At 42.6% G+C, this 23,553-nt stretch overlaps 2 protein-coding genes across 2 annotated transcripts; one reads left to right on the top strand and one right to left on the bottom strand.

Annotated features, from left to right (window-relative positions):
* Window positions 1–5,441: 5,441 nt before the first annotated feature.
* LOC142900894 (regulator of G-protein signaling 4-like) lies at window positions 5,442–10,374 on the top strand. The gene is made up of 5 exons (XM_076045501.1): window positions 5,442–5,595; window positions 5,815–5,928; window positions 6,961–7,025; window positions 8,684–8,847; window positions 8,940–10,374. Exons 1-5 carry the CDS (start codon window positions 5,552–5,554, stop codon window positions 9,174–9,176), a joined length of 624 nt encoding a protein of 207 aa, XP_075901616.1. The 5' UTR covers window positions 5,442–5,551; the 3' UTR covers window positions 9,177–10,374.
* A 3,982-nt stretch (window positions 10,375–14,356) lies between these two features.
* On the bottom strand, window positions 14,357–22,555 carry LOC142900796 (regulator of G-protein signaling 5-like). The gene is made up of 6 exons (XM_076045322.1): window positions 22,407–22,555; window positions 21,865–21,978; window positions 20,279–20,340; window positions 17,381–17,547; window positions 16,561–16,749; window positions 14,357–15,098 (listed from the first exon to the last, which is right to left on the bottom strand). Exons 1-5 carry the CDS (start codon window positions 22,448–22,450, stop codon window positions 16,585–16,587), a joined length of 552 nt encoding a protein of 183 aa, XP_075901437.1. The 5' UTR covers window positions 22,451–22,555; the 3' UTR covers window positions 14,357–15,098; window positions 16,561–16,584.
* Between the last annotated feature and the right edge of the window lie 998 nt (window positions 22,556–23,553).

Genomic DNA, 23,553 nt, shown 5'->3' with positions numbered 1-23,553 from the left:
TTGGGTGATTGGAGAACAGATCTTGCAGCATCTGTTCGCACTTAGCCATTAGCATATGCGTCTCGAGCGTGCCATTTGTGATCGCATCACGCCCCCCCCCCTGCCGAACCTATGCAAATGCAACATGCGTCATTTCCGTTTTTAACGACTGGGGGGCAGTAAAGCGCAAAACCACGGCGAGTTTTACATGACAGCGAATAAGAATCAACTTCCTGTTTGCGGACTATATCAAGTCACTCGTTTTAATTCTACTGCAGCTCCTATGGATCCGAGCGAGGAGTAACGACTGGTGGGACAGAGTGGTGACGACTTTATTTTACAAAATATGCTAATCCGGAATGAAATTTATTAGCATGCTAATAAACGAGTCTAACAAAAATGATTTGTTTTCGCTTCTTGTTTGTAACTTTATAATGACGACGCCGGAAGTTGGGGCGCCGACCAAGTACTTACACGGGAGAGGTGAGTGGAGTAGGCGGTCGTTAATGTGGACTGAGCTCACATTCTGTTCGCACGTCCGTGACGAATGCGTTTTTATGTGATGCGATCACCAAAACCACCTCGGGAGGTGGTTTTGGTGATCGGATGTCAAAACGGATTTGGACTGTTTGCACTTGGTCATTTCATGCGTTTTTCGTAATCTGATCAGCAAAAAACGCATGAAATGACCAAGTGCAAACAGGGCCTAAGTATTTATAGACTAAATTAAGACCTTGTTGGGACATTGCCCCCCCCTTACATCAGCGAGGCATTTCCCTCTACACAACTGCAGCTTTCTTGATATTTTCCTTTTACGGGACCATTCTGGGCGAACCCATGAAAAAATGGTGCTGCCTAAGGAAAAAAAAAAAAAAAAGAAAAATCATAGTACATCCACAGTTTATGAAACACGCAGACCAACTCGTCTGGCACCAACAACCATGTCGACTATGTTATAGTTTTTGAGATTGGCTTTCTTCCCCATTCTGATGCTCAGTTTGAACTTCAACAAGTTGTCTTCACCATGTGGTTATACACAGTTTTGTGTCCCGCCGTCACTCATCTGATTACGCACACCTGCGGCTCGTCTCAGCAATCAAGGTGAGTCTCACCCAGCTGCCAGGTTTGTTCTCAGCCTCCATGCTAAATGTGTCTCCAGGGTCAGTCCACACCTGCCCTGGGCTGTTTTGTGAGCTTCTCCCTGGGTTCTCCCTGCTACTTCTCTCCTGCCATGACCAAGAGCATTTTTCATCTTTTGCCTCCCTGTCATTGATTTGTTCAGTCCAGTCCTTATTAGAAAAATTGAAGGCTTCCCTTAGTGTTAGCCTAGCTGCTGGCTAGGTAACCAACTTAAAGACACATAGTCCTAAAGCTCTTTCTTTATCATAGCACCTTCATTCTATGTTTTAATTGCTTCAGATGTTGTCAGATTCTGTTTCAAGTTCTGTTTTTGATTGCTGACTGACCCTCACAACCTCAAGTTTGAGAGAGTTTGGAAATAGCTGCACCATGTTCAGTTTGAGGGCCTTGGGGATAGTTGGAATTGATTTATGGAACCAGATGGGAGAAACAAGGGGTCTGACAGGCTCCCTACTGGTGTTAGAAGCGTGCTGGATGTGCAATAAACTATGCGCCCTCTGACATCACCTCCGTGAGCAGTGGTTCCCTTTTTTCCTTTTTCTTACTGACAAGAGACACTGATCTGTTTGTGATCACGCCGACCGTCCTCCAGTGGAACAGCTGTTGCTAGTGGCTGCTGCTAGAGGTATTATACGGCCTCTGAAACCACTTAGCGACCATCTGCAGACTACTTAACTGTCGTCACAAGGGGGTTGGTCTGTGTACGATTATCACCACAACTATTGCTGTAAACTTAGACATCATTAGAAATCAGACTGCACAGGCTATCACGGTAACTCAAAAACTAGATATTAACAGTAGAACTTGATATGAGTTTACTTTTGGAGTTCCAAAATTAGAAGCCAGCTTTACGCCTAAAATGGATGTAACTCCAAAGTGAGCCTAGGCTATGAGGTTGAGACAGAGATCAGATTTTGAACGCCCACCAACCCTTCATTGAAAAATGTTTTTACTTTTTGATGATATAATGCTAGTTTTGGAAAATAAATAACACTCTACCGATGAAAGTTGCGGAAGTGGGATCTAATTAAAATCTATTCAAAAACCCGAAAGGCAGGTCCTCGTCGTGTGCTTGCACCTGCGGTTACGACACTTTGTTTGCCACACTGACAAAGTGTGTCCCTGTCAGCCGGCAGTCCTTCGTTGAGGGCTGGTAACAATACGCTTCAAGATCACAGCGCACATCATGCGTCACTGTTGGATCGAGCTGGCGATAGCCTATAGTCAAGCCACGACGTGATCAGATAGAAATCTCCACCTGTGTGCCGCGCCACACGTACCCACATCAGAGCTCATTTTGGTCCGTCATGACCGACCGACCGAAGAGGCCTGGAAATGCTTTCAGCTGTGAGCCCCCCTGCTTTTCCCGGCATCGCCTGTGCCCTGACTCATTTGGCTTTGAGAGTATTTATTTATGTTTGATCGGCTGAGGTCACGAGATGAAAGTTGCCTTTACGGTAACCTTGGCTCCACTCTTTCATTCTGTGAGCCGGGCCAGCACTTTAACTGCTGTGCCAGGAAATCTTCTCCAAACTTACCGTAAATGATGTTTTCCTTGGTGCTCTCTAAGGAGGCGAACCGTTACTTTTCACGAATGTTTGAGTCAGCAGACAATTCGGCCAAGATGACAATAATTATGATAATACAATCTTGGCGGGGGGTGGAGGGGGTTATTCTGTGGAAGTGCCTGTAGCCTCTTTCTCAAGGCCTCACTTACGCGGTTACAGTTGCCCTGCCACATTAAATCTCGTGAAGAATCAGAGCGAGCCTTGATAAGACCTTCTACTGTGGCAGAGGACCTGTGCCTTCATGTGGCTTTTTTTTTTTTACTCACGATTTTACCCAGACGCCTTCCAGCTAAAATGCATTGATGCAGTCCACAACTATCATTGTTTTGTCTTGCAACAGATTTGGGTTTTCAGAGGAGAGAAAGGTTGTACTTTTTTTTTTCTTCTTTCAAATAATATTGATTGAGCACCAGATAGGATAACAAAGCAGGGTCGGTCGAAGCACAAGGCAAGTACGAAAGTGCTTTTCTCCCAAATTGAATTTAAATTTAAAAAGCCATTCTTTTAGATGGCTGTATCATGGAGAAAAAGTTTCAAACCTGGGCCACAGCCCACACGTTTCAGCCTCAGCCTTCATCAGGGTGTTGCACTCAGCTCAGCACTAAAGATTCTCCTTAAATTGGATGATCGGACAATGATGTGGGTTATGTTTCTGCTGTGGTTCGGCGGTAGAGCGTCACCTTTCTATTCTAGTCAGTGGCTGCATTTGCATCCTTTGCAACTGTGGTGATCCATCGCCTTCCAACAAATATTTAGGGCTTCTTTGGTATTGGACAGAATGTTGGTCACAAACGTGAAATGAAGCATCTGCTCTATTTTTTCTCAATAAAATGAGTAATAACTGACTAAACGTCATTGAATTGCTCCACCCATTTCCCCATAACCCCCCCCCCACACACACACACACACACAATATTTCTCCATGTTTCCGTGGTCTTTCACAATTGCACGTGCAAAGCGAGATGTGAGCGATTCCATCTGGCGTGGCTGGTTACAGTTGGGTAGTGGATGCGAATGTGTTCTCAGATCAGTCTGTTGTTTTGTTTACTGTAGAAGTGAAGGCGAAGCAGATGGAGTTTTATTATTATGCAAACAGTTCTAACCCATCCGCCCGTTAAAATCGTAAAGTTGAGCAAGACAGAGGTAAACGCCCCTCACGGTTGTCTTTTCTGCCTGCAAAGTCAAGCTGAAATCATAATCATCTACTGAACAAGCTTGATCATAATATGTATACAATCATTCTTATTAATACACCGAAGTTTTGTTCGAAGTTTTCTAGAGAAATGGCTCTTTAAGGGACAACGCGACAAATCATTACCAAGGACATCTAAGTTATGAGGAAAGTGAAAGAGAAGAAAAACAGACTTGGCTCAAAGCTACTATAAAAAACCTCATATTTACCCATCGCACCGCTTGACTATCAAAACCAGCAATTTACCCCCCCCTATCTCCCTCTAGCCAATCATGGCAGTAAAGCTGCTGGTTTCTGAATGGCTCTGCTGCTGCTGCTGCTGCGGCTGCTTTGAGGGCCCGTGAGTTCACAGAGGAAGTCGAGAGGCGTAATTAACTGACGTATCACCACCCCCGTCAGCTGTTGTGGTTTATTACATCCCATTTCTGAGCCAATGTCACTAAGGTTGCTCTCCTTTAAGACCGGATCTCCATGGTAACTACACACCTTACCTTTACCAGAGCAGAGGTTGGCTTGAGAATAACAGATTTAAAATGACCATAAAACATCCCGCCATTTCAACATGGACCTTCGGTCCCTAGCTTCTACAGCTTGTTGGGGTCAATAAATGTAAGGGGAGAAAACAGTTTGGCCTTACATGTTGCGCTTGGTGAATTTAACACAAGGTAACTTGAAGAAATTATGCTGATAGTAATTAAATCATAACATTTCATCCATTTTTTTCAGTGGAGAGAAGATATTTTGTTGTAAAGTTTTTGCTCATTTACAATTGACATTAAAGCACATATTTTCTACATCCCATGATATATTTCATTTTCCGATGAGGTGGGTCACCAAAACACTCCATCTGCTGCTGCTCCGGCTCCTCTGTCAAGTTTCAGAACCCTCTGGTGGCCCCACCAGTCAAAAAGTTTGCCCGCCGCTGATTTAGAACTAACGAGAAGATTTCCACTTTTGTTACCATTGAGTTTGAGCTTGCTCATTGATAAAAGCTCACCTTTAGATGCACTGTTTATATATAACATTTCATGTAACTAATAATAAAGGAAAAATAGTCCTTTTTTTTTTCCTCAGAATGTCAACCTGCAGTAAGTTGTTGTAAATCAGTTAAAATCCTTGATAACAAACTACTATTACTACTCAATACATTTGAAATCCACAGCCTCAGATAAAAAGTCTTACATTTCTTCTTTCGCTAAACGTTCAGTTTTAGTGACTGTGCACAGAAACCAGTGTGTGCATTTCATTGCTAAAGTGCTTGTACAGCAATTTAATAAAATCCTCTTCAACGATGGATTGATTACAGATGTCACGTACGTGCGGACACGTACGTGCTTGAGGGGTGAAAGAGACACGCCCCCTTCCTTGTTTCTGCTGTGGTGCAACAATCTGCAGCCAGATAGCAGAGTGTCAATAAGCTGGCTCCGTTTCTGCTATCAGTTGATATAGTTTCCTCTGTGTCTCTCTGCCTGCTTCCCGCTTCCCTTCCCTTCCTCCCAGGGTGCGTTGTGATTGGCCAGCTGGCCGCCCCTGCATGCTGCCCAGGCTATAAAAATCACAGCTGGAGGGCGGGGACACCCACAGCCTGCTGTGTGTTACCGGAGAGAACCGCTCTCGCAAACTTTGTTCAGCATCGCCTCCCAGTCGCCACTGGATCTTTCTATCCTCCATCATGTGCAAGGGGCTCGCGACACTTCCAGCCACATGCCTGAAGAGGTGAGACGACCAGCAGGCCGTGTGACCGATAGCTTCTATACGACTTGCATGCACACGTTTTTAGCTCGAAAGTTGAATGCAGGAAATAGAGGAGCTGCATGTAACCCTTTGTTTACGTTGCACGGCTGATGGACGTGTTGTATGAATGCTCGAGCGCACGCGAGGCGAACTGGACCAGGGCGCGTTTGACTGACCGTCTTCTCCTCTGAATCTCCACAGTGCCAAAGACATCAAGCACAAAATCAGCTTCCTGCTGCAGAAGCCTGAACCTCAGGCAGCAGAGCAGAAGCACAGCAAGGAGAGGGCGGCTGCTGCGAGCGCTGCTGCGAAAAGGTCAGAAGAAGAGCTGCGTCTTTGTTGAATCTCTGTCTTGCTTTGTTTTTTTTTTTTTTTCCAATAACCTTGTTTGTTTGTGTAACAATTTCTTTGGGAGTTTTTTTTTTTTTTTTTTTTTAGAAACAAGCGATCCATCTCCAACCTTCCTAGTGATATCATCTCACTGGTCCAAAAGAATCGTGCTGTCCTTGTAACTTTCTTCACTGTACTTTGAAAAGCAAACCTTCAATGAATTTGCCACAACTTGAGTAGTAATGGCAACTAAACAGAAGTAATACCTTCTGTTTAGTTGCCTAATATGCAACACAGTGAGCGGAATCAACATTTTCAAATCGACACCATCTGTCGATGGGGGTGTGGGGGGGTGGTTACCTGATTACCACCTTGACATTAAATGATTCAGGCTGATGTGATTTGTTTAAAATGAAGACCCACCTGTCCCACACCTGTCACACGTGTAATTGTCCTACCAGAGGTGCTTTGTGCTTCTCTGCCCCAGGGTGCATTCAGTGAGACTGAATGAAATTACGCGTCGGCTGTGCTAAGCACTCATGGCTGCTACAGCCCACACTGGGGGCATTAGCGGCCTTCATTAAACTTCATCCGACCACACCGACAACATTCACAGGACCTTTTGTGTTTTACCTTTGCTGGCTGCAATCCGTCTGATCCTGATCGATCTCTAGCAGCGCTGCCGCAGTGACAGCGGCTGCGGGGAGGACGGATTGGTTCTGTTGCGCTTTCATTTACGTCAGGATAAGATCTTCTCTATTCCGCAGTCTTCACTAGGTCAACTCCAGATAATATATGCTCTTTCTCGTCTCCATGATTGAGATCAGTGAGGCCAATTTACCTCTTCACCCAGCTCTTCCACATGTGCATAATGAAATCTCTGCTGGAGAATCTGTGGCGAAATGAAGACATGATCATACGGACGCGGAGCGCAGCCTAAAAGTTGTCATATTTTGGAATGTTTGCTTCTCTGTAAAAGCTGCATTCATTTTTTTTTCTTCTTTCTTTTCGTTTAAGGCTGCCGACTGCAACTGAGGTGGAGAAATGGAAGGAGTCGTTCAACCATGTGATGAGCAGTGAAAGTGAGTGTTTCACCTCAACCAGGCCAACAGAAACACCAATGCGTCTCTCTAGATTTGTTCTAATTCTCCTTCGACGGCCGGGCGATCGAACCTTCGCGTCTCACAGGAAAAATGGAACCACACTCTGGTTTGCCTGCACTGTGGAATCATGGAAAAATTAGCACCCGCAGCCGTGACCCCCAACATTCTTTGCACGACTGACGCTTTGGATGATTTCCCCCCCCCCCACTCTAATTAAAGAGTAAAGAGATCACATTGGTGATCGGTGGCCGTCGAGTGCGGTGGTCGTCTCGCGCTGACCCAGTGTCATTAATGAAGTTAAAGTGATGCCTGACGCGTTCTCATGCTCTGGTTTCGTGCTACGTGTCTTGAGGCACAACTCAATGGCCCCCCAGGGCACGCTGATGAGTGCTGTGTGTGCGTGCGTGCGAGTGCGTGCGCCTGGCCAATTCCTCCGAGAGCAGTGCTGTGCGAATGTGGGGAAGCAAACAGGAGCAATGGCCTCGGGGAGAAGAGACTGAAGTTCTGACCCGCTGTGTTCAATGACCTCACACAGTGTCTCTCAACATCTTCCCTCTTCCTCTCTGACCTCATCCATCTGCCCCCGCAGGCTCATTCTCCTGCTTTTATTTATTTTCACTTCATTTTATTTATCTCATCGGGGTCCCAGCGCTCCTCTCCTGCGTCCTGAGTCATGTTGGATTTTCCGTGCGCCAATTGTGCCTTCTTCCAAGACGGGCCAAAGCCATGTCTGATGTCCAAATTTTATTGACTTGGCAAGCAGTCACTGTTTAAAATCACAGGACCTACTTAATATAATTTCCATTACTGGGGTTTTAATTTTATCTTTGGGCAAAAAGCCAGTCTGATGGGACTGTAGTTGTAGTTGGATGGAAATAAGTGGATACAAGGGCCTTAAGTTTCACCGTTTTTTTTTCAAAGTATGAGATGGGTGGAGGCAGCATTTCTGCACTGGGAAACCCAAAATGTTGTTCAAATTAGTTTGTTTGATTCTGCTCTGAGCAAAGAGTGAATCTGAGAAAAAGAGAACCCCGCCCCTAAAACAAACAAACAAACAAAAACAAACAAACAAACAAACAAACAGCTGCTGGGCACAGAGCCGCTGATGGTTTCAATTGAATCTGCCGGTTTTGAGAAAACTTGACATCCAGCGAAAAAAATCTAATTTGGAACTTTCAATTTAACACAGAGAGTGGCAATATCGGCAGATCAGTGCACCAACATTGATTTCCGGTAATTGCTATGCAAGTATCAGGATTCAATACAGTTTTTACATTTCAATTGGTAGTAGTAGTGTGTTTTTAAAATAATGGAGACATAACTAATGTTATTTTCACCAATTACATGTTTATAAAAAACATAAGAAAGTCACTCAAAATGTCACTCACAAGTCTTTGGGAACATTTAGTTGGTAAGTTTTCCATATCACGGTATATTTGCGCACCTCTTGGCATTTCCCACTGTTCCCGTCAGCTGTTGAGAATGAAAACTTTTATTTAGTATGAAAAGGAAAAAGAAATTGTCAAACTCAACCATTTCTGGTGCAATAATACAAAAATGAACATCAACATAATAATAATAAAAAAAAAAATGGACCTCAAACTGAGCTTGTAATCTGCTTTGTGTATCTACACCAGCTGGCCGCACCGTCTTCACCAGTTTCCTGAAGTCAGAGTTCAGCCAGGAGAACATAGACTTCTGGATGGCCTGCGAAGACTACAAGAAGACGTCGCCTGCCAAGCTGGCGGCCAGAGCCAGGAAGATCTACCAGCAGTATGTGGAGGCAGACGCACCCAACGAGGTAATCACTCCACCCCGGAGCACGATCAAAACACCTAACGTAAAAAAACAGCGCGCCAACGAGCTCTTTCCTCTTCATTGACGGACCTGCAGGTGAACTTGGATGCGGCGACCAGAGATGAAACGAGGCAGAGCGTGGACAACGCCTGCCCGAGTTGCTTCGACAGAGCCCAGAAGGTCATCTACACCTTGATGGAGAAAGACTCGTACAGGCGCTTCCTTAATTCCAAGCTGATGAACGCGCTCAGCCAAAGCTTCCATCAGGAGAACATCGCAAAGAAGAATTGCAACTTGTTGGAGAGCAGTCGGCTACTAGCTGGCGGTGCCTAAACTGCGAAAAGACGGAAAAAGCAAGAGGAAGGTGCAGGAGACTGAGACTGAGTGGGAATGTTGGAGCTGCCTGGCATTGGGTTGAATCGGAAGACTTGTAACGTTTGGACCGGATTTACTTTGTTGGAAAAAAATACACACACACACACACACATATATATATATGTATATATATATATATGTATGTATGTATATATATATATATATATATGTATGTATATATATATATATATATATATATGTATATATATATATATATATATATATATATATATATATATATATATACATACATATATATTTATATTATTTACTTGCAAGTAATGTGCTGACATTCTAGGGAGTCATGTTGAAACATATCCAGACACATTGTGACATTCTGTATCATTCCTTAAAGATAAGAGTAAAATAATTTGTTTTCGTAGTTTGACATGTTGCGTCCAAGTAGCCCAAATCAAACTGACCCAGAGTCGCTGACTAGTCAGTATTAACAACTTCCACCATTATTAAACTGAAATCATGATCATTAGCCCAGTGACAGCAAGCCTTACTTGTCTGGGAAAAGACTGTGCTAGGGAAAAGACTGTACGAGTGATCACCTTATCGTCAAACAGTGAAAGATAATCGCCAGCAGGAAGTCAAGAAGCAGTAGTTGTTGCAGATGTTTGCTACTTTTACTGTGTAATTTAGCTCTGCTTTATTATTGCTGCACTTATTTTCTCACTTGTGCGCCATAAGGTTACTAGAAAGTGTAGGGACCAATAAAGAGGAAGTTGAGTCACTTTGAGAGTCTTTTGTGAGTGTCATTATGATATCCAGGTGTGTTGTGCAGGTATTTATGTGTCTGTTTTAACTTAATATCATGCTGTTTGTTCTTTATGACGTTATTGGTGAAAACGTGATTTCCTATTTATTACGATGACTATTCAAAAATAAAATGTGTTGGAGTATCTCGCCAAACTTTTTTTTTTAATTTTTTTTTAACACAACTCCGACCTGGTGTAGAGAAATACACTGTGACTGTTACCCATTCACTCCTCTGAAACCAGTTGCAGCATTACAGTTTCTCGTCTTACCTACGTACTCATAATCAGGATTCAGTGGAAATCTGTGAGCTTTCACCCTGAACAGTATGAGAGCTTATCTTTAAGATAAAAGCTTGACTTGATGAATAAAGAACAGCTAGTGCACCAATTCAATTCTCATTGGTTTTTTTTTTTTTTTGCTTATTATAATTTCTCTCATCAGTCAGTCTGCCACCAACCAGAATGTAGACACCCCTGCATGAAACCAGGACCCGGCATGTAATAAGTGCAGCGTAATCTTCGCTGTGCAAGAAGTCATTCATTTCCCCCTCACACAAATTGCTTCAAAGCGCAAACACAGAGTAAATAGATACTGATGGGTGATAATGGAATTATCATAGCAATGCAACAAGTCTTGCCTTTTACGTAACGCTCATCATATTAAACCAGCAAACTCACTTAGGCCCGATAAACTCTGTCAACCGTTGACATCTTGAATCAGCCTGTGATGACTGCGGTGTTCAAAATGTCTGATGACCTTCCTGCACACCACCACGCCCAGCAGTCTGGTCCGGCTTTCTGGCACAACCACACCCGGCAAACCGGGAGTGGGGAAGACGTGTCTGATGTGTTCCGTCAGTCCACTTCAGTACTGACATCACAATACATGCATCACAAATGTCCTGAACAGATGGTAGTTTTCGTATTGTGGCCTGAGAGACAACGGCGGACAAACGTCGCAGATGATTTGAGTCCCGCATGAAATGGCCCCGGGATTTTTGTGCGTCATGGCTGCGGGTTTGTGTGTCACTGAGCGGAGTTTTCTGTTTTGCACTCTGATTCTGAGAACAGCTGTTGATTCGAGGAAGCTTAAAAGACTCACACGACATATTAAAACTCGGTCCTTCCTTCATAGCGAGGGATGCAAACGTCCCAGCTGTGTTGTTGTTTTTGCTCCCTTGCTAAATCTCAGAGGAGACGACGGGACACAGTGTAAAATATGCTGTTTTCCAGGAACTGTAAATGTCAAGATATTTCATGCGGCTGACATTTGTTCCAAAAAAAATGAAAGATGATTTTATTTCATTATTTCATGCATCTATTGGATCAGCAGCCGACATGGACACTTTTTGAATTGCAGAGGAGAGCTGCTCCTATAACATGCAATTCCACTCTTTCAATTCAGTTTTAGGTTCAGAAATCCATTATGGAAACATGGTAATGTGTTAGAGTTTCTTGCGGATATGACCGGTGTAACGTGACGCACAAGTGCTCCAGGCTGCAATTGTGGTTGGGTCTCAACTCTGGGGAACATCTACCAGACCACCAGCCTGTGGTTCCCAGGCTGTCACTTTGCGGCACTCACAGTTAGCAGTGCTCCTGGCCTGAACTCTGGGCTGAAAAGCTGAATAACTTCCACTTTAAATCAATCTGGGGCTTTTGATGCACATTGAAAAGGTTGAAATTATGAGATGAAGATGGTCTCCGCTACCATAAAGCCCAAGATGTTGTGTTCTCAGACTCGACCTCGCATGGCCTCGGTTGGTTGGCACAGTGCATCCTGGGCAAAAATCCTGTCTGACCTTTTAACCCTGCCCTAATATGGACTTCAGTCCAACACCACCTCATTTGCTCTGCTTATACTAACCACAAGAGATCACTACATGGCATCTAAATGAAACGTGGTACATACTAAACTTTATATGTGGATGATCTGTGGATGATTTTTTTTTAAAGTAGAAACCGACACACATCAGTTTAAATGAGAAGATTTGAAAATGAGAGAAACTGAACTTAATATGGTGTTGAAATATCATCTGCCTAATTGTCCATTTTTTTTTTTTTTGCCCCGTCTCAGCTTGAATTACTGTTTACTGCAACCACATTAGCACTCACAGCCACACTTCATGGCCATTTAGGGGCAACACAATTGAGAGTGTGACGCTACGCAGAAAATAAACTTGCTTTGGTTTAATCTTTTGCACATTTAACTTGATAGACAGCGACAGGCGAACTTGGCCAAATATTTACCCTGTGTTCATTCCATCTGACCACATTTACTTTGTTTAGAGGAAAAGACGCTCAAGGAGATATTTAGAGGAAAACTCTGTGAAAGTGTTTGCAGTCATAATCTAAAAAGAAAAAGAAAAACCCACACATATGCAGGCCCTTATAAGTCCCTTAAGCCTCAGACAGAGATGGTCCTTGGACATAAACTGAAGCATGAAGAGTAGATTCCTCTTTCTTTGTCTTGCAAGTGTACTTTCAATTACACTGCTGCAAACTGCACTTTGTTTTTTTTTTTACAAATATTAGGTCCTACTTTGGAGAGCAACTGTAACCATCATTTCTCCTTAAAGAAGGGCCCAGTGCTTGTCAAAGCGCACTGCGAAGCAAACAGTCTGAATCAGAATGTGATGGTATCTGTATTAGGGAAAAAAGCACACAACATAGTGTAGTATGTACGCCGTGGCATCAAATCTCTTGTTCTACAGTGTTAATTAACAGTAAAGGGACGAAACTAAAACATTACGGTTAGGGTTCATGATCCAACGGCGTTTAATGAAATTTCTGGCTCCCTCTGTAATACCGGTTCCATTAAGAATGAATTGTATTTTTTTTTTTAATCTGTTTTTGCATTCATAAAGCTCTAAAAATATTCACTTTTTTACATTTGAATATTAATGTGTCTGCAAATATCACGAAACTCTGGTCAGCATAATTCATCAATGCCAGGGGCTGACATTGATGTATCGGTAAGACTGAATTAAAACGTGCAGTGCATTACGCAGAAGTTATTGCATTAATAATCCATAATTCTAAAAAGTTCATAATGAGGGAATTGGCAATTAATCATGCAATGACGTTTTGGAAACAGTAACATGTAATAATAACGGTGGTGAAGCTAAAAGTCCTCTGAGGTTTTATTCATAAAAGCATTGAAGCAACACTTTCTTAAGGCTGGTTGTATCACACATTGAGAGTGCATTTATGAGGCCTAGATTGTGCTTCATAAAACCTCTACAACAAGGCTCATATGTCACCCAATAGAACATCTATGCTGATGCAGTGTGGTGCACGTGAAAGTGGGGCTATATAGGGGCAAGGATGTAATGTGATGATTTCATTACGCATTATCTGTTTTTGGACCACAAAGGACACAAAATTTGATTTAGTCGGGAGACAAGCAAATCTACATCATCTCATCTAGGGGCCATCTCCAACGAGGGATGTGTCTGTGTATTTGGCCCGCAGCTGTAATACAGAGCGCGCTGAGTGGCCCTCTGATCAGGGCTTTATTCAGCGTTAACCTGCTTATTGCTGCGTGTTGCCTCTGCCATCCTCGCCCGGCACCTGTGAGCCCTGCTAATTAACAACCGACAGGATGATCTGGTGCTCTTATTTCACCGCGCATGCAGGGAGGCACGTACACGCAGACGTGCGCATGTGCAGAGCCACTTCAACATGGACATGGCCGATGGTAATGGCCAATTATATTGGGAAATTGGAGCACTGGGGGGGGGGGGGGGGGGGGGGGGGGGCGTCAGGGCCAGAAAGCCTTCCTCTGCTGGCCTAAACATACTCAGAAAAGTTACTTTCCCACATAAATATGTTCATAAAGTTACTCTTCATGTCATATTACGCACTTCCACTGCTACCATTGTTGTACTTGATGGTTGGCCAGCAGAATCAAGGTTGCATTGTCCTGTGCGCTGAGTGAAGGGACCACAGTCAGTTGGGATAGTCTATCATCTCCAGTCTGTGATGTTACGGCCAGTCAACTGGCCTCACGCTGAACTGTGATTGGATAAGCACTCATGAGAGCTGGAGAGACTTAACTAACCCTTGAGCTACCGCGATGAAACCAGGATGGTGGAAGGAGAAGGTAAATTGCTGAATCATCTGCCATCCAGAATGTAAATAACTTGGTGCGTTATTGTTCGGTTGTTTTGCTGTTTGATTCATAATGTCAAAAACAATAGAGTCATCAAGGCCTTTCAGAACAGTCAATGAAACTGTACAAACCAGCTGCTATAATTAGGAGTTATAGATTTCCTTGGTTATCAAATTGTTGTTCTACAGAATAGCAAATGTGTCCTCCACTAAACCAAAACTGTGGGTATGAAATAAAGGAAAACAAAGTGACAACTGATGGTGAGTCGATTCCTTTATGGGGAAATATTGATAAGATCCCTGCCAGCACTCCATTCTTGTGAGGACTTGTGGGTTTTGCTGTTGTATGGGAGAATAAATGTAAACACAATTGTGTTATCTCTTGTTGTTGGCATTTACAAATAAAATAAATACATATTCAAGTATTTTATGCATATATATTTTATATGGTTAACTCTGAAAGATACACTCAAGGCTACATCATTAATGAATACTCAACACTGTAAAGCCCTTATTGAGTTTTGTCTGTGACACCGCTGTTTAATTCTGACATTGAGGGTTTGGCAGCAGACTGGCCAATCTGTGCCATATATGACCATTGTCAGAGACTTTTCAATACAATTACTGTTTTGTTTTTTTTTGTCTGTTTTACTATTGTCCTAGCTAAGGATTTGCCTGTAGGAAAATATCTCTCCTAATAATATGTTTATCCAATCATGACTGGATCGATTTTACAGAACAATAAGGACTTTTAAAATGCTGAATATCTAGTTGACACTATCCATGAGCTACAGAGATATATACTGTGATTATTATTACAAAAAAAACCAAAATACATTGTATAACTGCCACATTGATAAACGTTTATATTCAGGCCACTTCAACACTGCACACTGACACCAAATCTCCCATCGCATCCAAGCAGTAGCTATACGTAAATGAATACAGATATTTGTCGTATATAGTTGGTGATAAGTTGCGTTTTGAAGTCTTCGGTCTTAACCTGTAAGAGAGTACACAAAAAGGTTATTAAAAGATGACTGATTTTAATTTGGTTTAGGTTTGTGACTACAATAATACCTTTTCTCAAACTCAAAGTTATAAATAGAAATCTGAGAAATAAATGGCAGATATGTTTCGGTAACCGCCGACAGTTTGCGTAATGTTGCAAACCTCCGTTTCCCATACGCTGTAGGGCCGCTAAAATCAGATCTGCAGTCTCAGTGACTCAGCAGGCTACCAATAACTCTGTTATGGTGACATGGGAAACAGTCCTTCCTCTATGTTAAAGTCACAGCTCTTCACTATGTTCTCTGAGATCCCCTCCTACTTGATTTTCCCATCTTAGCAACTTGCAGTCAAGTGGTCATCAAGGAGCTCAACCACTGCGCCAACCAGCCAACTCTGTTCTCGAGGACAACTCTCAAAGGATGATTCATAACAAAAATAGGTTTAGATGACGATCCAAACTGTCTCTATATGATTGTGAGAAAGGAAGAGGGGTGTGAAATGTATGCCTTTAGTTTTCAACAAAGGTCCACTCTGTGGAGGGTTCCTTCGATGATGTTGTAGAAAATATTTTCTTCCTTTGTAGAAGGACAGACGTCTTCATTTACTACTAAGCAACCATCTTCAATGAATACATTTTTGGGCCTGTTGGTCATTCCAATTCCAAAACCTCCCAGTGGACCTGGCATATTTGACTCTGAGAAAACCCATGATCGTGTCTGATTGAAAACCTTTTCTGCCTGTGACATTGAAAGAAAAAAAAAAGGAAAGAAAAATCGAATTTCTTCGCGTGCTAAATGAATATTATGCAACGAGTAATATTTTGGGATTTTGTCAAATAATGTTTAAGCTCTTTATTGAATGAGGCCTGAACCAAGGTTCGCTCTTAACTGGAGAGGACACCAGCGGTGTATATCAGAGCCCTGTTGGAACAGGGATGCAACTGGACTTCTGTCTTGAGACAACCAAATGGCAAGACATCACAGACCCAACACATTCAAATGTACTTGATGATAAAGACGTGCTTGTAAGTAGTGGCCCCTGCTATAGGTGTGTGAGACTCTAAAAATCTGCAAAACATATGCAAACTTAAGATTTTACCATTGGTGGATTTTTCTTTGACAAAATGTTCTTATTCTTTAATGCATTTATTTGTTTTTTTAATAAATGGCTGTATTTTGACAAATTGTAAAGCCATTTTATGTTTGGGTGTGTGTGATGTGAACAAGGTGGAGAGGGAGGGATTTTTCAAAAGACCCATCTGCTTTGAAAGGTATTCTTTTTCACAATTTCAGATTTATTCATTGATTTATTTATTTTTTTTTTATTAAATAAGACTTTTATTTACCCAGATTTCTGACACAATTGTAGTTTATTAGAACGAAAAAAGGAAATTCATTTTTGGTACCCATGCAACTGACGGCTTTTTGAAACCTCCCCACCTCCCCCACCCACACCTCCAGTGCTGCCACTGAGGCAGCTTAGTTAACCAGCAGCTCCTGATACTGCTCAGATCGGAGGAAACGACCAAAGGAGTCTTTCTCCATCAGGGCGAAGATCCGCTTTTGGGCCAGGTCAAAGGTCGAAGTGGAAAGATCCACCAGGTTCCTCAGGGTGACGTCTTTGGTGAAGTGATCAATGTTGACCTGTGTTCACAGCAGAACGGCCGCATCTGTCAGAGTCATTACTGTTTACTCACGCAGTTTGTGCAAGATGAAACAAATGCCACAACTTCATGGGACACAAAATGCAAGAGTTGGATTTCTAATCATCATTATAAATGATTGAAATCACAAAAGATGGCACGGCGAGTTTGTTTTCAAGCCCCTTTTCACTGACTTCTTCAGAAGAAACGGATTACTTACAACACAAGCTAGGAGACAGATTTGTTTGTCTGTTCAAACAAACAAAAGCGAACTTCTGAGAGAATGACCTGCGAAAGTTACGAGAATTCTCGTGGGACGAGATTTTGAATTAAGAATTACAGCTTAGGCGCTTCACACCCTTCAATGGAAACACCTGCAAATGGCAATTATACTTTGTAAAAATTTTAGAAATATTGCTTCTATTTTGTGCAAGACTGTAATGGAAACGCAGCTAATTTCTAAAGCAATGAGTCTTTTCAAAGGAATCAAGACAATATCATTTAGACATAATTCCGCATGTGTCCTCCAGTAGTACTCATGATGCAATGAGTTGAGGTAACCATTACATAAGACCTGCTCATCTCTGACTGCTTCCATGTGAGAGTGACTTTGACCCCGTGGAGCCCCTGACCTCTCTGGGTCCCTCCGATTGGATGAAGTCCTCGTAGATTTTCTTGGCTTTGGTGGCCATCTTGACGGGATTCTTGGTCTTCTTGAAGTCCTCGCAGGACACCCAGAACTCAATGTTCTCATCACTGAACTCAGACTGCAGGAAGCTGCGGAAGGCAGCCAGGCCATCTGATGGAGAGAGGACGGGGGTGGTTTGCAAACACACTGACATTTTGCATACAACGACAAATCACTGTCCATTGATTGAATGCACAAACTTTCGCGAGTACGCCGACGACGCTGCGCTCGTCGATTATTTTCATTAGAGTTACAATTTGGCCTCTGTTATTTGAAGAAATAAACACGTTCAACACAAGTTTAAGCAAACCTCGTTGGAAAAGCAGCAGCTAGTCAGACCATTGATTCGTAATATTTCTTACTCACTGACTGTTTCGCGCTAACAGCTCTGTTTACGAACAAGCACTTTGGTTCGTAAACTTTGGTCTTACGACACCCCCACCATGATTATGTATATTTATTACCAGGAATTTGTCCAACACCTAAAATGACATTTATAGGTGGGAGGTATTTTAAACAAAGTAGACCCCGCCCACCCCATTAGCGTTCTAGGATGTTGACAAATGGCCTAAAACGTTTCTGTGTATTCACAGCGAGGTGTTATGAAAGCCTTGGCAGAGACCCAACTTTTACTGCTGTTACACAGGAGGACCACAAGAGAGAGGTTGGCCGTGAACCAGGTGCCAGTGGATCGCTGGCTGATAACCGTGAGCAACACAACAGCTCTCGTTCATTGATTTCTTGGTTGAGCTCCTGAGAATTTAAAAACTTGGTTGAGGGTGACAACAAGCTGCTTCTTGGCACAGTTTTTAACGTCCAGTTTGCTTTTCCACTAGAACCACCTACCATTAGGGAAGGCTTTCACTTCATCCGAATGGTTGCTCAGGTGACTTGGTTGTCCAAGGTTGTCTGACTTAAGTTTTGCTTTCAAAAGACCCAACGTGTATGAAATAATGCAAGATCTGAGAAGTTATGGAGTTGCCATTGTTATTTTAATGCATTGCTTGTGCACTGATGTAAAAGTGAGACCCTGCAAACACTAAACACACGGTAATCATCCGCAGAGAGACTTTGATAAAACAGCCATATGAAAATTAACATAGGGCCCCTGTGTGTGTGTGTGTGTGTGTGTGTGAGAGAGAGAGAGAGAGAGGGAGAGAGGGAGAGAGGGAGAGAGGGAGAGAGACAAAGAGAGAGGGAGGGGGGGGGGAGCATGTGCTGCAGACGATAAGTAATTGTGTTCTGGCCTCGGGCTTTTATCTGTAATCTAGATGGCTGGTTCGTTTCAAAATAGCACTCTGCCTCAATCAAGCTGCGGCTGAAAGACAACTTGGTACAAGGACACACAAAAGCAAGCACACTCACAGCTGCGCTGATGACAAGCTAACAAGGCAAAGCAGCAGCACGACCACGAGCAGCGAGCGACCAACAAAAGAGGTCGCTCGCTCCGCGTTGAAGCTGTTGTGCTGTGTAAAGTCGTCTTTTGTCCAGTGGCGTTTTACAACTTTCACTGTCGCTGATTAGCATTTTTCTTCTATAACAGACACATCGCTACTTTTGACGCTGTTGTTCGTAATTTGACTTATTTCCATACAGCATGACGACAACATCTGAAATAGTTACGTGTCTGTTATAAAAGAGGAATGCTAAGAATCGTACGCATTTAATGAAGACGATGAACCTCATTCAGTTGCTTTACTGTCGCTGCCGGTTGCCTTGGCCGGTGCCTCTCTTAGTAATTCTCCTAGTGGACGGAGTGTTGTACATTGAGCGCAAAAGAGCCCGAAAGAGGTTCGGCCTGCATGTGAAGTCGTTCCCTAATGAACACATTTTCTATATTAAGAAAATCCCATGGCAATGGGTGGCAGGACGGAGGGGTCAGAAGGTCATGGGAATTAACGGTGAAAAGAAGCCTCATGTAAAGTGTAATGCAGCCAAAACAAACAGACAAATAAAAATCACACTGCGGCTCACAGCAGGTGAGCAATAAAACAGCCGCGGTCAAATCGTTCACGCGTCCCCGTGGATTTGTGAGCATAACGCGGACGCTCTCGGCCGGCTGATTTACGCACGCAGTTGCACGTTCGTGCAGGCATGCAAACACAAGAGGGCGATAAATCCTGCGAGCGCGACAAGTGGACTATTTACCGCCTGCTGAGCTCCGCGGAGCTGTTTCACATCAATTTGCATCAAACTGTTTTGATGAAAACTCAACTCCGGGACGGGCGGTTATAAGCAAAACGGCGCACACCCAGTTGACTGCCATGGACCCACAAGACTTCACCATCGCTCTCTGCTGGCTCTCCGTGCGCTGCACGCAGTAAACAGTGGAGCCGGAGGCTGGTGTCTGGTTGCAGCTGGACGTACAGCGCTTGTAAAACGTGTGGTGTTCCTCTGCCTATAAGCAGTGTTTACATTTTTGTTCCTAACACACCTGGAACCGCTCTCAGTTTTAAGGCCACCTCCCAAAAATGACCTGGTTTCATTCATTCATTGGCAGTTTAAGCTCTGTTAGTGAAACAGGTCTTTTTTTTTTTTTTTTCATCATCAGGTTTCAGGAACAGCGAAACAAATCAACTTAAAAAGGTCGACAGCTCAAAAAGAGAAAAGGTTTCCCATTGGTCTGAAATGGATTCAGTCAGGAAAAGACTATAAAATATGGACTAACATTAAACATATGAACTAATATGCAAACAAACAAGCAAACATACAAAAATACTTAACACAAGACACAAATGTAAATTTCTTCCAAACTTTGAATGGTAGTTTCACAAAGTCAAGAGGTCGACTGCGGGTTAGTTGTGTGAAAGTTTGTCGTGCGTGGGGAAATAAGTGCACCTACAGCTGTTGTTCAGGACTTTGTCCAGACTCTCGCGCCACTGAGCCGCCTCATCCGGGGTGGGCCTGCACACAAAATACCTCAGTTCAGTCCAGAAGATGCAGAGGAAAGGCACAAAGTCTCCCCAGAGACTCTCAGGAGGCCCTCGGTGTCATTAGCCAGTAGGTTCAGTCAGTCGTCGGACACAGTAAGTTCAGATTTAAATATCAATAGGACATCTTTGTGTTTACAGAAAGCAAATACGAAGGGGCCAAGGAAATGTGCTTCTGTATAGAACTTGAAGCAAAAACATGCAGAAAATAAGAGAGAGGGCAGATCTACAAACAATGACTGATAATTGCATCTGTGCAACCTGTGGATGAGTTGTCCATTGTTATAAATTGTTGCGGATTGTGAAAATGCACAGCGGCGTACTCTGGTTCAAAGTTGCATCTGGTGAGATGACTGAATTTTTAAAGTTTGTCAGCTTCCAAATTCTAACAGTTTTCCATCTCTTGCAAGACCAATTTTGAAATGTTGCTTTGATAGGATTTCGAGCTTGCCGGTTTGTCGAAACTTTCCAAATTGATTTTCGCAATCAAGGTCAGAGGAGTTACGTCACTGAACCACTGAATACTACTGCCTGGTTTGAACAAAACAAACAGTTTGGCAACTTTGATCTTGAAGTGAAAAAAAAAAAAAAAAAAAAAACCTCATTAGAAAACTTCTAAGTATTTCAAGCTGCGGCTTCCTGGCTGCTGTTACAATCAGTTGCAATGCAGGATGTATATTATGTAATGATATTACATAATTTGCATTGAAGGCTGGCAAACACTGAGATGTGTCTGTACAATCACAGCAGATTTAAAAACTTCCAACAGCGTTGCTAAATATCTTGAGCCATTGAGTTGTCAGCCAACTCTGATGGAGATCCACAAAGCCGGGCTGCATCCTTTCATCTCAGTCTCTGCTGCAGGACTCAGGTCTGGGACTCATCTGCCGACAACATTTTTCTTCTGGAATTATGTGTCTAAGGAATCGGGGGCAGCATTTAAACTACAAACAAAGAGCGCAAGGGGCTTCAGCGATAAATCTAGATGCGCATGTCTTTCCTCTCGCACTACAGGTTTTTTTCCAAAGCAGTTATTCCAGGAAGGACTGACGATAGGCCAGTGAGAGGTGCATCACTGAGGGGCAGTCTGAGAAAAATAATGCACTCATCTTTTACTCAGCCGGTTCTCTTAAAATGAAGTTGAGTAAAAGCACACGGAGCTGCGTGCGAACCTTTTAAGGAGATTATAATTCTAGTCTTAAAAAGCACAAAATATTTTTGCTTTTATTAATTCACACGTAAAAAAAAAATAAAAATGAATTGACCACTAAGTCTAATACTAATGTATGTTTTTACTGTCCTTTAAGTAACTAAAGATTTTTCAGTTTTATCATCCAACAGTTTGGACCTTGCTTTCTATCGTTTGGACAGAGCGAGACATTGAAGATAAACCACAGTGAAATGCTAAAAGTTTTTATAGGTTTTATCGCCACATTCGAGGACTCCTTTGATGCTTCGCTCTGCTGTGAGTCACTCAGTTACACACACAGTTACTCACTTCTGCAGCTTCTCCGGCTTCTTCTCGGTCTTCTCGGGATACGGGATGATGAGATCGATGGCATTTTCAGGCTTTTGCAGTAAAACTCCCAATTTCGACTTAATCTCCTTCGCCCTGGGAGAAAAAAAAAACAGCTCGTCTGGGACCACTGAGGTGTCTGTCTACCTTTTCTTGTCTAACGGAAAGGTTTCGCAAGAAGACGAGCGAATATGTTTTTCTGTTTTTTCGCAGTAGGACAATTCTCAGTGCTTCTAATATTGCTCCGAATTTCCAGAGAAACAGTTTTAATACTTAACAGCTTTAACGTTTCACTCAAATGTTTAATATTAATATATGAAACTGTTCATTTACTGATCATTATCTTAACTGGTGTGAACTTTAAAGAATGAATGCAGTTGCTATTACATTCACTGTGCTTTTTTAATATATATTTTTAAATCTCAATAAAAAAAACGTTCAAGAAGTTTGCATTCATGAGAAAAAACCCCCTCATTCATTCATTTAAACCAACAACAAAAACAACAACAACAACAACAACATACCTTTCCAGGCAGGTTTGGGGCAGGGCAGCTAATCCCTTACACATTTTCCAGCGCTTTCAGTCGTAACACGTTGTGTCTTGCTGCTGTCTGTGAGCCTCTGATTCCCTTTTGCTTTCTGAGACTGGCTTTCTCCACATGGAGAGTTTTATACAGACATCCTTTGGGCTTTGGGCCAACGGCTAACCAATCAGGCTGGAATGTTCACAGCAGCGTCAGTGTCGCTGAGGAAGGGCGGGATCTCACGGGCTGTTTGAAGTTTACATTCACCGACACACGCAGCAGCTGATGCAAAAAATTGCTGTTTTTTTTGTTTTTTTTAAACTGAATGATTGAATGCAGTCGTTCCATTCATTTGGAGCAAATCTTGAGCTGGTTGCGATTGACTTAAAATTCGCTGTTATGCACACGCGTATTGGTTTAGGCAAGGGGTATCCAAAGTCTGGCCCATGGACCCAATGTGGCCCTTGAACTAATTTTGTCGTAAAAGAAAAACAAATGTGGTACTTGTGGTAAACCACGAAGTTCCCTTTGGCTTTTATATGTTCACCCCACAATGTCAGCACTGTGACAAAGATTGTGATTTATAGTTGATGTCTAACATTTTCATGATACGACTGTAATGAAGGTACACCTTTGGTGGTAGTCACATGGACATATTATAAGAACGATATAACATACAAAAATGAAACAACAACAACAACAACAACAACAACAACAACAACAACAAAAAACAGATAAAGGTGCACTTCACATTGAAGCACTCATTCGCTAAACTCCGATGGTCTTCAAACATCGAAAAGAAGAAGAAGCAGGTCGAGTTCCTCATCTACCTATAAGATTCCAGTAAATACATCCATCACAACCATTTATTCTGCCTTGTTAGCAAAGGGACACTGCACCACCAGCTGCTAGCTGTCTGTCTTCAGCTGTTGGGTTTCTTTCACTTCACTGCTTGGATGCATGTTGAAGACCTTTCTGCAACTTTAAAAAAAAAAAAAAAAAAAAACCTTAATTAAATTGTTAATGTTCTCACATATGGTTTCAGCAGGACACACAGCATACAATATTATTGTAAAACCATCATATCATCAATGAGCAGAGAAAGTGTTTGTTTTTGTTTTGTTTTTAACTCGCATCTTATGCAATG

The sequence above is a fragment of the Nelusetta ayraudi genome, unplaced genomic scaffold, assembly GCF_046127955.1.
Source record: "Nelusetta ayraudi isolate G7.1 ecotype Tasmania unplaced genomic scaffold, CSIRO-AGI_Nayr_v1 ptg000084l, whole genome shotgun sequence".
NCBI lineage: Eukaryota > Metazoa > Chordata > Actinopteri > Tetraodontiformes > Monacanthidae > Nelusetta > Nelusetta ayraudi.
This window is presented reverse-complemented; position numbering and strand designations above follow the sequence as displayed.

Coding starts and splice junctions, on each gene's coding strand:
- LOC142900796 (XM_076045322.1), bottom strand. CDS start 22,450: ATGTGTAAGGGATTAGCTGCCCTGCCCCAAACCTGCCTGGAAAG. Junction 20,341..21,864: donor AAGCCGGAGAAGCTGCAGAA/GTGAGTAACTGT, acceptor TTTTGTGTGCAG/GCCCACCCCGGATGAGGCGG. Junction 16,750..17,380: donor AATCGGAGGGACCCAGAGAG/GTCAGGGGCTCC, acceptor CTGTGAACACAG/GTCAACATTGATCACTTCAC.
- LOC142900894 (XM_076045501.1), top strand. CDS start 5,552: ATGTGCAAGGGGCTCGCGACACTTCCAGCCACATGCCTGAAGAG. Junction 5,596..5,814: donor CCAGCCACATGCCTGAAGAG/GTGAGACGACCA, acceptor GAATCTCCACAG/TGCCAAAGACATCAAGCACA. Junction 8,848..8,939: donor AGGCAGACGCACCCAACGAG/GTAATCACTCCA, acceptor ACGGACCTGCAG/GTGAACTTGGATGCGGCGAC.